Genomic DNA, 11,930 nt, shown 5'->3' on the forward strand with positions numbered 1-11,930 from the left:
AAAAAGAAATATATTTTACATTTATTTTGTAGTTTTATATTAAAAAATATTTTTATTAAACACATTAAATAAAATGCACATACATACTTTATATTTAATAAAAATATTTTTTTATAATATTTTAATTAAAAATAAATAAAATATATATATATATATATTTTAAATATAAAATTTAATAATAGGCTATTTAATTAATTAAATAAAACTTAAGGTATCTTTTTAAATTTAATTTCACTTTTTAATATAATTATAATAAATTTTAAAAATTTAAATATTTTATATAAAATATAAAAATAAAAGTTGTGAATATAAATAGAAACTGAGTTACATGTTTACAATTTTTAATTCAATTAGCCTATTTTTATTAAAAAATAAAAAATTAAAAGTACAGTAAAAAAAGAAAAAAAAAGTAAGGATTTTTTTTTTTTTAATGATAAAAAAAGAGTAGGCACCTAGTGCCTCAACTTATTTGTCTTTTTTCACTGCTTATTTCAGAGTAGAACGAAACGATTTTGAATTTCATGGGAAGCTAGGTTCCGAACTTTGGTTGCGACACCTGTTGATGTAGTTGATTGAGAGTGAAGACTGAAGGGGGAGCCGAAAGATTTTTTTTTCCCTCGCTTAAATTATTTAGCTGCATCGGAGAGGGCACGGAAACAAGCAATTACGCGTCAATAGTTCAATAAAGTTGTTTCGGGTGATTGATTGAACAATTGCTTCCAGCCGCAGCCAGGTATCTTTCTTCTACATCTCCAATGCCCTTTTTGGCTTTAGTTCATTGCTTCGAAATGGTCCTTCAAGTTGGGATACTTTTGAATCACTGTCACTGGCATTATTTCATTCATCTCTCTCAGGGGAGCATTTCAGATCGCTCATCTATCTCACCGTATTTTTTTACAATTCCAAATATGGGTTTGCGTTGATTTGTTTTCTTGTCTCTTTATTTGTTTGGGTAGAGGAGACTTGAGAAAAAGGGGGATACAACGTGCTACCTTTCTGATTACCGTGAACATACATATCCTTGTGTGAAACAGGGACCACAGAGATCTGTCTTTTGGATTGTTCTTTTGCTTTTACTTCTTTTATTGATTAATTCGCTTCATCATTGTCCTATAGATTAGAAGCCTTTTGCAAAGCAAATTCATCCTATGTTACCCTTCTTTATGAACATCCATATCAAATTCTTGCTAATTTTTCCTCGTCCTTCGTAGACTCAACTTCGAAACGCTTTTGAGGGTATTTTCGCGAAATGCTGACCTTCTTGCTTACAACTTTTGTCTGCCATGATTGTCAGGGAGGCACCCCACTTTCCTCCGCCCTTTTTCCCCTTGTGGACGGTTTGCATTTAAACAACTATGGAAAATTTTTAATTCTAATTTTTTGAAAAAAAAATCCATTTTCTGTTTTTAGAAATGATCATATACTCAAAAGTTCCAGAATTTACTGCTTTTTACTCTGTTCTGATTTTCATATATTGAAAATGCAGTTGATTATGTGAAAGATGCTCAAATCCTACTCCTATTATGCTATTTGGTCAATTTTCTTCTCTATTTCTAGGGACTTCCTTTTCAAGTTGTGGTGGTAGGGTCTCTGACTTGAAAGAGAAACTGCTTAAGCTCACACTTCGTGCTGATTTTTTTCTTTTTTTTTTTTTGTATTGTTGTGATGAAAATGACTGGGAGCTGTAGCATTCATGAGTTTGTTTGTCCTCTTTACATATTCACAGGTAGCACAGTGCTTACCATTATTCTGCATCTAATTTTCCCCCATAGATCATGTTATCCTACGATCATTATTATTGACAAAAATTACTCTCTTAGATTTGCCGATATAATTTTCAAATAATTTCTCTTGGGTGAATTTATAGGGTTTTTTTTATGCTTGTTCGTACACAGGCGAAACATTTTTCTGGGTATAGAGGCCAACATATTTGGGGATTTTCATGCCTTTCATCACAGGATGTGTGACTCTTCAGTTACGCAATCTTCCTTGAGCCAGTAAGACTGCTCCCTGTTGCTTTCTTCTCTTCTTCAGTTATACAAGTGGTGGACAGGGTTCTATGCGTTTCTAATGCTTTCTTTGCATCTTAACGGTATTTTCTGCAGAAGGGATTCTACTTCCAAAATTTTCCGGCCTGGCTTGACTTTTGTTGATTCAGAAACTCAGTTGGATCTTGTTGATGAACTTAGGAGCAATGACTCTCCATTAGAGGTCAGTACTAACGGGCTTTTTCATTTTCCCTTGGGGTGGCTGGATGGGGGAAGGGTTGCATTGGATTCTTGGCTTCTATTGACAAAGACAGAAGACCAAAAGGTTGAGTAAGATACTGGGATTTTACACTCTTTGATGATGCCATGAACTGTTTTTGTCATCATGTTTTTGCCCATCTGGGTGCTTCATCTTTTGTTAATAGTTTCTTCATTTTCGAGGCTTCTATATTGAAATGGACCGACTTTTTATTGGAATAGTGAATTTTTTTTTTTTTGAAATTGAAAATTTTTCTTCGCATATCTTAAGCTATTTGGTATTGACATATTGTGCTCATTCATTTAATCTGCTCCAGTTGTTAAAATGACTGTTCAAATTGATAATAAATTTGTGCTTTTCAGGTGAACAATATTATTGATGGGGCTGGAAGTTTTGGATCAAGCATTACAAGCAATAATTCTTTTCCTTACAGAATCCAACTAGAACACGATGTGAGTTCTACCATCCTGAAGCCTTATGGTTCTGATATTGTTTTTGTGGAAATTTTGTGTCACTTTTGTTTTTGTTATGGATTTATGTGGAGCAACAAAGGGATTCCATGAAACACTCAACAAAATTATTCATGTTTATTATATGAATATAGTGGCAGTGATAGATATGAAATGCTTTTGTTATAGGAAAATATGAGTAAATTTCACCTATATTATTTCCTAAAATTGTCACTATATTTCGTCTTTGTCACCTCAACTTTAATTTTTAACTTAAAAATCAATGAACTTATTAAAAACATTGCATAAAGGTCACTTTTGCCAGAATTTGGCTAATCTTTTCCCAGAATGCTTATGTGGCAGCTAAATTGAATTCCTCACCTTGTAGTACAATCTTTGAAAACCCTGTATTCACTTTTTTTCTAATTTTCTCATTGTAACAAACCATCAGATTCTAATGGCATTGATATTATTGCAATGACTTAACAAATTCAGTGGTATCTAAGTTACAAGCTAAAGTTGCGGGACAATATCGAAATTTGGTGATTCGTTCAGGGACCATAGAAGAAATTTACTGGGAAAATACTAAATTTTCAAGTCAATATTCTTTTGTGCTGTTTTTCAATTTACTGGGACCATAAAATACCACTGAAGTGCAATTAAAATGGAGAATGATGTAGGGACTATTGTTAGTGTTTTCCTCAAACCTTAGAGCAAGGGATTTCTTATGTACAATACTTAATAAGTGCCTTGTTATCCTTGCCAAAAACATTTGCGTTTTGTGTTGATCTGGGAACTTTTGGGTAATGGTACAACATTTCTCTTTACAGAGAATATCTGGGGGAATCTATGTTATTGATTGTTCGAGAGAGCTGACTTGTGAGGACTGTGCCAAGTATGCTATGCGGGTGTTTGTTCCAGAATGAGGTCCTTCTTGTAGCTGCATTTATGGTTTCTGATAAATAGCAGGTTGCGACGACAGTAACAAGCTTCTGTTTGCAATGATGAGGACATCAGTAGGTATCATCTAGATATAGAGTTTTTATAGGTCCCTATAGAAATTAGATGCTAGTCCACAGAGAATTTGAGGTGTAGAATGCTCTAGAGGCAAAGTCTTTAGATGCTTAAGGCTGTTGTCCATAGAGTGTAGTTTAGACAGGTCATTTGCAGTTTGCGTGAATTAGTGATGTAGTGAAAACATATAAATGAGATTTTGCTGTTTTTGAGCAAGCATCAAACTGTTTGAATATCTTTATTGTCTCGCAAATGATTTTCTAGAACTGATTTGAAAGTTTGCTCAGTTGCCATTGTATTCTACTTAGCAGACCTTTATGAATTGTGCCTTCAACAGGTGCAAAGATTGCAACAGCAGTTGCAAGAAGAGATGGCAACACATGCTATTTTGGAAGATGCTATTGGAAAAAAAGCTGTAAAATTATCTTGTCCATCTTGCCTCTCACAACATGTATGTTATTATTATTATTATTATTAGTCTGATTATTATCTTTTGTATGTGTGTTATTATATGTTCATGAGTGATCAGGAAAATAATTTCCATGAGGTATCCTTTGGAATTCATTTTCTAAATTAATATTTCACTTTGTACTGGTGATTTTTCAGTTCAAGCAATGTCAGAATTTATTCTGTATTTGTGGTTTGTGCATGTGCTGTGGGGCCTCCAGTACAAAATTTTTTCTTCTTTTTAAAATAATTGGTACCTTGATCTGACTTGGATGACTTCATGGATGTTGTAATCTCATAATTATCAAATTGTTAGACTTCAACTTTTATAGATGCTTTGAGTTACAGTTCTACAATGGTAGTCTGCTGCATACATGGCTAGTTTCCTCTTTGCAATTTTGGAATTCGAGGACAGCCTGACTGATAATTTTAACCACTCTTTACTAATTTTTAGGCATGGCACTATCCAAACAATCAGTTGCTGCCTCACATATAACCAATCACTGTTACTGTGGTCCCTGCTTCATACAAGCTGTCTAGTTCACTCCATTTAATAGTGGAGAAGTGTTGAAAGGGACTGTGAGCAATGTCCAAGAGCTTGCATGGAGGCTTATTAATAGAGTTTGGTGACTAAGTTTAGATCTCTAAAAGTTGTGGTTACCAAACTTTAGATCTTTACCATTGTTGAAAGATTTTGCTACATGCAACATAGATTGATTGCATTTAGATTACTGCAATCAAAGTAATGTCTTGATTGCACAATGGATTAAAATTTTAGATCAATCATTGTTGAAAGATTTTGTTACAAATGGTTAATTTTTTGTTTGTTGATCTACATATTCTGGTTTCTATTATTCTATTTCAGTTGTGGTTAGGGATCCTGTTAGGAGTTTTAGATTATTATTAAAGCCTCACCTTGTGCTTCCTCAGGCTCAAGACGTTCTATCCACTATTGCTGTACTGGAAGTCACAGTTCTAAAACTTGAGCAAGAAATTGTCTCTTTGCATTTCCAACTTAGTCAAGAGAGAAATGAGCGGAGGCTTGCTGAATATCGTTTGAGGCATTCAACGTCTCAGTCCATATCTGTTTGCTCCTCTGCAAATTTGAAAGCAGTGGTAATTAATCTGTTTCTCTTGACACATTATTTCTCCTGACTATAAAAGAAACTTTTCCATTTCTTCCTGGGCTAGATTTTATATTGATCACATTCTGCCCACCATTTTTTCCTATGAAACATATGAAGTTGATGTTGCTTTTCCTTTTCCTGCTGTCTTTCAGTGCTACTAGTTGTTAATTGTGAATGCCACAGACATTTACATTTGCTTTTTGATGCGTACTGTTAAATTTTGGAGAGAATGCTGGACATATTATATAGGTGATTGAATTGCTTTGCACATCAAAATGACTAGCCAATTCAATGTTGCAACCTAACCGTTTATATTTTGCCCTTCATCTCATACATTCCTGATGTGGGATTCCCGACAGATGTAAATTGGTGGTTTTCATCTCTCTCTCTCTCTCTCTCTCTCTCTCTCTCATCACACATTTCTTAAGGCTGTTAAATATTCCCTGACAGTGTCCAAAGATTGGCCTTGGCAGAGGTAGTGTTTTCATTTGAAGTGTGAACCAAATTCCAGAATTTCAGTTTGGAGGATTTTCTTGACTTGTTCAAAAATAAGTATATGCAAATATGCAGAGGTGGTGTTATTCAAATGAGATTTTATGAATCGTGAACTAAAGTTCCACTCTCACACCATTATGCCAATTTTATGCGTTCGAAGTGCTTTTTTCGCTTCATATGTGAATATGCTTTTCTTACTCCTATTACTGATTTTGCAACTCCATATAGCTAAATATTGGAAGTATGAGAATTTTTTAGTGTATGGTATGCATATTTTACCTTATTTACCAAAATTTGCGGTTTGTGTGACCTTTTATAACATTTTCCAGATTTCATCTTCTTTGAGGCATTCAAAGCATTTCAATTGTGCACTGCATCACTCTGACAATATCTCATGTGAAGAACACCTTTTAGAATCTACCAGTGAAAAACCTTGTACAGAGTCAGTGATGGAGGTATCTGTCTGGATTCCTTTTTCCTTTGTAGCTTTATATTTTATGCTTGATGACTATTGTAGTATGGTGTACTTGTAAAAACATCAACCTTAAAGCAGGTTGCTACTGCAATGATTTTTTTGGTCTTCATGTTTTATTGACAAAAAGTGGAACTTTTCTGATTAAAAAGATTTGAGTTTGATCTGGTTTATGAATGAAGTGTCCATGTACAACAGTACAAGTACCTAAGTCTGTCAGGCAATGTGGTTTTAACATATCAGAATTAGAATTAAAATTTGCTGAACAGTGCTATTCAAGTCCAATTCCTAAAGGAGGAGAATCTATTGCAATGTGCATGTTGCAGGGTAAAACAAAAGCTTAATTACTGCAAATTGTTGAATAAATGAATCCAAAGTTAGTTGGGTGCTTTTCCAGAAACATGCATTTTTTGTTGGATTGCTATCTATTGCTAATTGCTCTGTGATTAGACTCACTCGTACTATCTATTCTCTAAAAAAAAGTTTAACAATGGAGCATCAATAAAGATTTTTCATCTTTTTGTTTTAGCATATTATTTTTATATATTTATTTTTTACAGTCAATTTCTATTTGTTTAAGGGCTCATTTGTCTATACTTCTGATTTCTGAGGAGTTTGAGCAGAAATGAAATTTTTAGGGTATTTAAATTGAATGAGCAGATTTAATGAATTCACTCGCAAGTGAAACCACATGGACCAACTGAATAACAATGATTTTGGTCTTAGGACTGGTACATTGTGAAACTCTGAGCTCTAGAGATAAAGCCTTGAATCAGATCAGTTTTGATTGCTTTTGCTGTTGAATTCATAGATTGGAAATGACCATGCAGAAGAACTGGGAAAGACTTTTTTTTTTTTCAAATAGAATTTGCCTATAAAGATAACCAGATTGAACCTATAGATGCTTGAAATCTACCATTTTGTCAAAAATTTTGGGATAGTTTAGAGCCTTATTGATGATTATTCTTCTTTGCTTGTGATGGATATGCTCGTCTCTATCTCTCTAAAATATTTCTATCATATATTCAATTATTATATTAATAAATCAATTAGTTGTAAATGGAAAATTCTCTCTCTCTCTACAATATTTCCATCATATTCAATTATTTATTAATAAATCAGTTAGTTTTAAACGGAAAATCTTTGCCAGAAATTTATCAATGGAGTACTCACCATTTAACATGTATTACTTTGGATCAGCATGCAGTGAAGTCAACTGCACCACTTCAGGAGAATATATCTGTTAAGATGGATACTGAACCTACTCAATCTGTAAAGCTCAAGAACCTTTCAAAAGGAATGCCACCTAAGGGCCTTTGGGATTACCCTAATCAACTTTCAGAGGAAATGGTAAGATGTATGCAAAATATATTCATGTCTCTGGCAGATTCTACTTTGCCATCCAAGTCATCTGCAATGGAAAGCCAATCCTTATCTGTGTCACCACGAGGACATTTTTCCAATTCATCGTGGTGGTCATCTTCTGAGCGCTCAGTGATTTCATCGTGGGTGCAGAGCCCCCAAGTTGATATACAGAGTAATTCTGAAGTTTTGGCTTCAGAGAATGTCTTTGATCCTTATAGATTGCATGGAAAGTTGAGTTGGGCAGACATTGGAAACTATGGTTTGGCAACCGAAGTTTCTTGGATGTCAGTTGGGAAGAAGCAATTAGAGTATGCCTCGGGTGCATTAAGGAGGTTCAGGTATGTTATCTGACCCTTCTGGCTTAGATCTTCTCGTATCTGTCTCTTAAACTATTTAGAGTCTATGAGGATTTCAAAATGATAAAAACTATTACTATAAAATAAATACTGAAACTATTTTTAAGTATCTCTGATCTAGAAAGTTCTCTGCATTCCGTTTGCCTGGATGGTTTGCTTTGAGTTCTTCCATGAATTTGACTTTATAAATTATAATTACCTTAGCTCACAATCTCTTTCTCTCTCTCTCTCTCTTTTTCCTTTTTTTTTTTAAATTTCTCTTTTTCTTTCCAAGATAATGTCTCTTGATCTCTGAACATAAGTTTGTAGATATGATGACTAATTCATATAATTGATGCTCAAAAAATCTGAATATTATGTGCTTTATTCTTTTCCTTCATATTGTTTCACTTTACTGGTGTTTTTTCACCTGAAGTTGCATGCTATATTCTTTTCCACCCTACCGTCTTATTAATATATTGAGGTTGGGCATGGAAATGTGCAGTTTTAACTCATTTTCTGAGAGCATTATTTTGAGTTTTGCCTTTCATCTTGTATGCATTGGATGAAACAAGTAGAAAAAAAAATAAAAAAAAAACTTTGGATACTTCGATAAACTTCTTGTTATTTTTTTATAGAGATATGGTTGTGTTGATTGGTTGAGCTGTCTGAAATCTTATCTATATATCTTGTTTGGTTATACCGTTTGGACTTTTGGAGAGCAGGACTCTTATTGAGCAACTGGCCAAAGTGAACCCTATCCACTTGGCATGCAATGAGAAGCTTGCATTTTGGATCAATTTGTACAATGCACTGATAATGCATGTAGGTCTCTATGCTTCTGACATGTAATTTTCTAGCATAACTGACACAGCAGGATTTCAAGTATTAAACAGGTTAAACTTTTAATTGTTCTTCTTTCTAAATTTTTGGCAGGCATACTTGGCATATGGAATTCCAAGAAGTGACTTGAAGCTCTTCTCATTGATGCAAAAGGTTGGTTCATAACTGAACATCTCCAATCCTCTTCTTTGCCCTCTAATTTGTTTTTGAGGTGAAGGGAAGTGCCATAGTGAGTGAAACCCTTTATACACATCTGCTATATTTATGGATATGGTTCATATGTTTCTTCACCTAAAGTTGAGAGGATCTTTTTTATGATTATATCCATCTGAGCTTTTGGCTTTACCAAGTTTATTTTGTCAAAAAGACGTTCCTAAATCCTGACTAGACCTTGAATGAATCAGCGTCAAATAGATATTTTCTGTGTCATTCTGATTAAGAAATGAACAGTTTTTAAGGCTATAGTCTTTGAGCATGAGATTGATTACTGGTTTTCATGTTTGTGAGAATCTGTTGATGAGACAATGTTTTGATTCTTCCAGGCTGCATACACCGTTGGGGGGCATTCTTTTAGTGCAGCTGCCATTGAGTATGTAATATTGAAGATGAAACCACCTCTCCATAGGCCACAAATCGTATGACCTATCTTAGTGATGCCATGGTCGTTCACTGTTTTGTTTTGTTATTTATGTCATTCTATGATTAACAATGTTTCCAAATACTATTGTCAGGCTTTGCTTCTTGCCCTTCACAGGCTGAAGGTATCAGGGGAACAACGAAAGTCTGCAATAGATACACATGAACCGCTTGTAGCATTTGCTCTTAGCTGTGGAATGTATTCGTCCCCTGCGGTAATAATGCTTCTTTTGTAATATGCCAGAGTTATTTTAATAGTCTTGTATATTCAGATGTATTTTAGATGATATTTTAGTGGATGGAAAATGCAGGTAAGAGTTTACACTGCTAAGAATGTAATGGAGGAGCTTCAAGAAGCCCAGCATGACTTCATAAGAGCTTCAGTTGGAGTTAGCAATAAAGGGAAGTTATTGGTGCCAAAAATGCTACACTGTTTTGCCAAAGGTTTTGTTGATGACTCGAATTTGGCTGTTTGGATATCACATTACCTTCCATCCAGTCAAGCTGCCTTGGTTGAGCATTGCATTTCACAGAGGCGGCAAAACCTGCTTGGTTCTCACAATTGTGGCATTCTTCCATTTGATTCTCGTTTCCGTTACCTTTTCATGCCTGAGAAAATTTCAGTTTGATGATGCGTGTTTATACTAACTTTGACTGGCAAAGTGACTTGACTGGACCTGGAAAGCTCAATTCAAAATTCATGTGATTTAGGTTTAGCCTCCCTGAAATGATGAAGATGGTGGCAGTTTTGGTCTTTAGCCTGTAGACCTGTACATTTTGTTCTAGGTTAGCGTTTGTTGCTGATTTATTGTGATGCAGGGCAGAATTGTAGATGTATAATAAAAGTTGCAATAATTTGCTTTGCCAAACTTACAGCGAACAGGTCGTCTTGTTATTGGAATCAGTCTTAAAATTCAACTTGGTATGAACTTATGTAAATCCTAAATTTTATTGCTGGATGGTTTTGTAGCTTTCAAAATCAAACAAGTGACTGGATAAGAAGCGGTAGAAATGGTTGAACAAAAGAAAGTTGCCAACTTTTACAAAACAAAGAATCACAAAAATTAATCCTAAATTTTATTGCTGGATGGTTTTGTAGCTTTCAAAATCAAACAAGTGACTGGATAAGAAGCGGTAGAAATGGTTGAACAAAAGAAAGTTGCCAACTTTTACAAAACAAAGAATCACAAAAATTAATCCTAAATTTTATTGCTGGATGGTTTTGTAGCTTTCAAAATCAAACAAGTGACGGGATAAGAAGCGGTAGAAATGGTTGAACAAAACAAAGTTGCCAACTTTTATTAAACAAAGAATCACAAAAATTATTATTGCGGCACATATATCTCCTTTTATATGCAAGTAATGTTTACAATATTAAAAATAATTTTTATATAACGTATGTACTGATTAACCTTAAATTATAATTTCTTAAAAACGGTGATGAAAAATGTATATAATTTTTTCTTATATATATAGTTTTAAATGAATTCAAATTAAAATGGGATTATGTTGCAATGCAATACGTTGTTTTTTTTCAAGTTAAGATGAGAGAAAACTTGTATTTCTTATTTTAATTGTTGGTAATATGCGTTTTGAATTATTTTAATTGTTTTTTTTTATTAAAATTCATAATATTGTAAAAATATTTCGTCCCTAAAGCTATTAGTAACATGTTAGTATGCATTAGTGCTACATTGATTGTTACTAAATAGTATTATTAACGACGAGCTGTCACTAAAGATTTTTTTAGTGATATTTTTATAAATAGTATAAATAATGGAAGGTATTTTTTTGTCTATCTCAATGTCCACTCTTCCTACTTATATATATATATATATATATGAAAATATTATTAAAAAGATTATAAGCATGGGACTTTTATCCTCTGCGGAATGATGTTTAAAGGCTAAAAATATTGCAAGTGAAATTATGTTATTGAAAGTTTTGCAAGCATATGGAATTGTTGAGCAACTTGTACTCATCTATACCAAAACATAACACAAGGTCAACTCAAAAAAGCAGTTGGCATTTGGCAGGCTGAGGCTGAGTGGGCTCACAATAGATGACCTGGTCAAAGACTTAAATTAATTAACGCACAAGGAAGACCAAGTCCCCTCTGCCCTGAGTTCTATCCAAATATATATGGCTTGCACGTTCAATCCAAGGATGATAAAAATAATAATAATAATAATAATAATGCAAGACAAATATTACTATTATTATTATTTTACATTAATCATTATTTATCAGTTTTAAATTTCTCAGAGAGTTAATATAAAAACTACATATGATAGTGATTAGTTTTTAGATGAACTACTTAACCAATCATTCTAAATTTATATATATATATATGCTTTCATCCCTCTGTAGCGTAGTGTAGTGTAGTGTAGTGTAGTATGAAAATTCTGGCATTACCGTATTGGCTCTGTGTGGTTCGGTGAATCTAATTCTAACTGATGCGCATCGCATCGAAGTCTTTAATTTGCATTGGTTTCTAAAT

The 11,930-nt window shown here is 33.6% G+C and overlaps 1 protein-coding gene across 7 annotated transcripts; it reads left to right on the forward strand.

Annotated features, from left to right (window-relative positions):
- The first annotated feature begins 447 nt into the window (after nucleotides 1–447).
- Nucleotides 448–10,299, forward strand: LOC110665930 (uncharacterized). 7 transcript variants are annotated; one of them, XM_021826242.2, is made up of 13 exons: nucleotides 448–733; nucleotides 1,896–1,997; nucleotides 2,106–2,313; nucleotides 2,610–2,699; nucleotides 4,048–4,161; nucleotides 5,088–5,273; nucleotides 6,109–6,234; nucleotides 7,452–7,954; nucleotides 8,677–8,776; nucleotides 8,888–8,947; nucleotides 9,337–9,429; nucleotides 9,526–9,645; nucleotides 9,742–10,299. In XM_021826242.2, the coding sequence occupies exons 2-13, from the start codon at nucleotides 1,960–1,962 to the stop codon at nucleotides 10,057–10,059; spliced, it is 1,956 nt and encodes a 651-aa protein (XP_021681934.2). In that variant the 5' UTR covers nucleotides 448–733; nucleotides 1,896–1,959; the 3' UTR covers nucleotides 10,060–10,299. The 7 variants fall into 7 exon arrangements, with proteins under 7 accessions (XP_021681934.2, XP_021681937.2, XP_021681932.2 ...); XM_021826245.2 differs by lacking the exon at nucleotides 448–733 and adding an exon at nucleotides 787–1,581 and having other exon boundaries at nucleotides 9,726–9,902; XM_021826240.2 differs by lacking the exon at nucleotides 448–733 and adding an exon at nucleotides 789–1,581 and having other exon boundaries at nucleotides 4,048–4,125.
- The last annotated feature ends 1,631 nt before the right edge of the window (nucleotides 10,300–11,930 follow it).

This window comes from Hevea brasiliensis, chromosome 17, assembly GCF_030052815.1.
Source record: "Hevea brasiliensis isolate MT/VB/25A 57/8 chromosome 17, ASM3005281v1, whole genome shotgun sequence".
Classification (NCBI taxonomy): Eukaryota; Viridiplantae; Streptophyta; class Magnoliopsida; order Malpighiales; family Euphorbiaceae; genus Hevea; species Hevea brasiliensis.

What these genes read in the sequence shown, in the direction of transcription:
- LOC110665930 (XM_021826238.2), top strand. Translation starts at nt 1,502, where the DNA reads ATGCTCAAATCCTACTCCTATTATGCTATTTGGTCAATTTTCTTCTCT. An exon ending in GAATCCAACTAGAACACGAT is followed by an intron (nt 2,700 to 4,047) that starts GTGAGTTCTACC and finishes TGCCTTCAACAG; the next exon opens with GTGCAAAGATTGCAACAGCA. An exon ending in CTGCAAATTTGAAAGCAGTG is followed by an intron (nt 5,274 to 6,108) that starts GTAATTAATCTG and finishes AACATTTTCCAG; the next exon opens with ATTTCATCTTCTTTGAGGCA.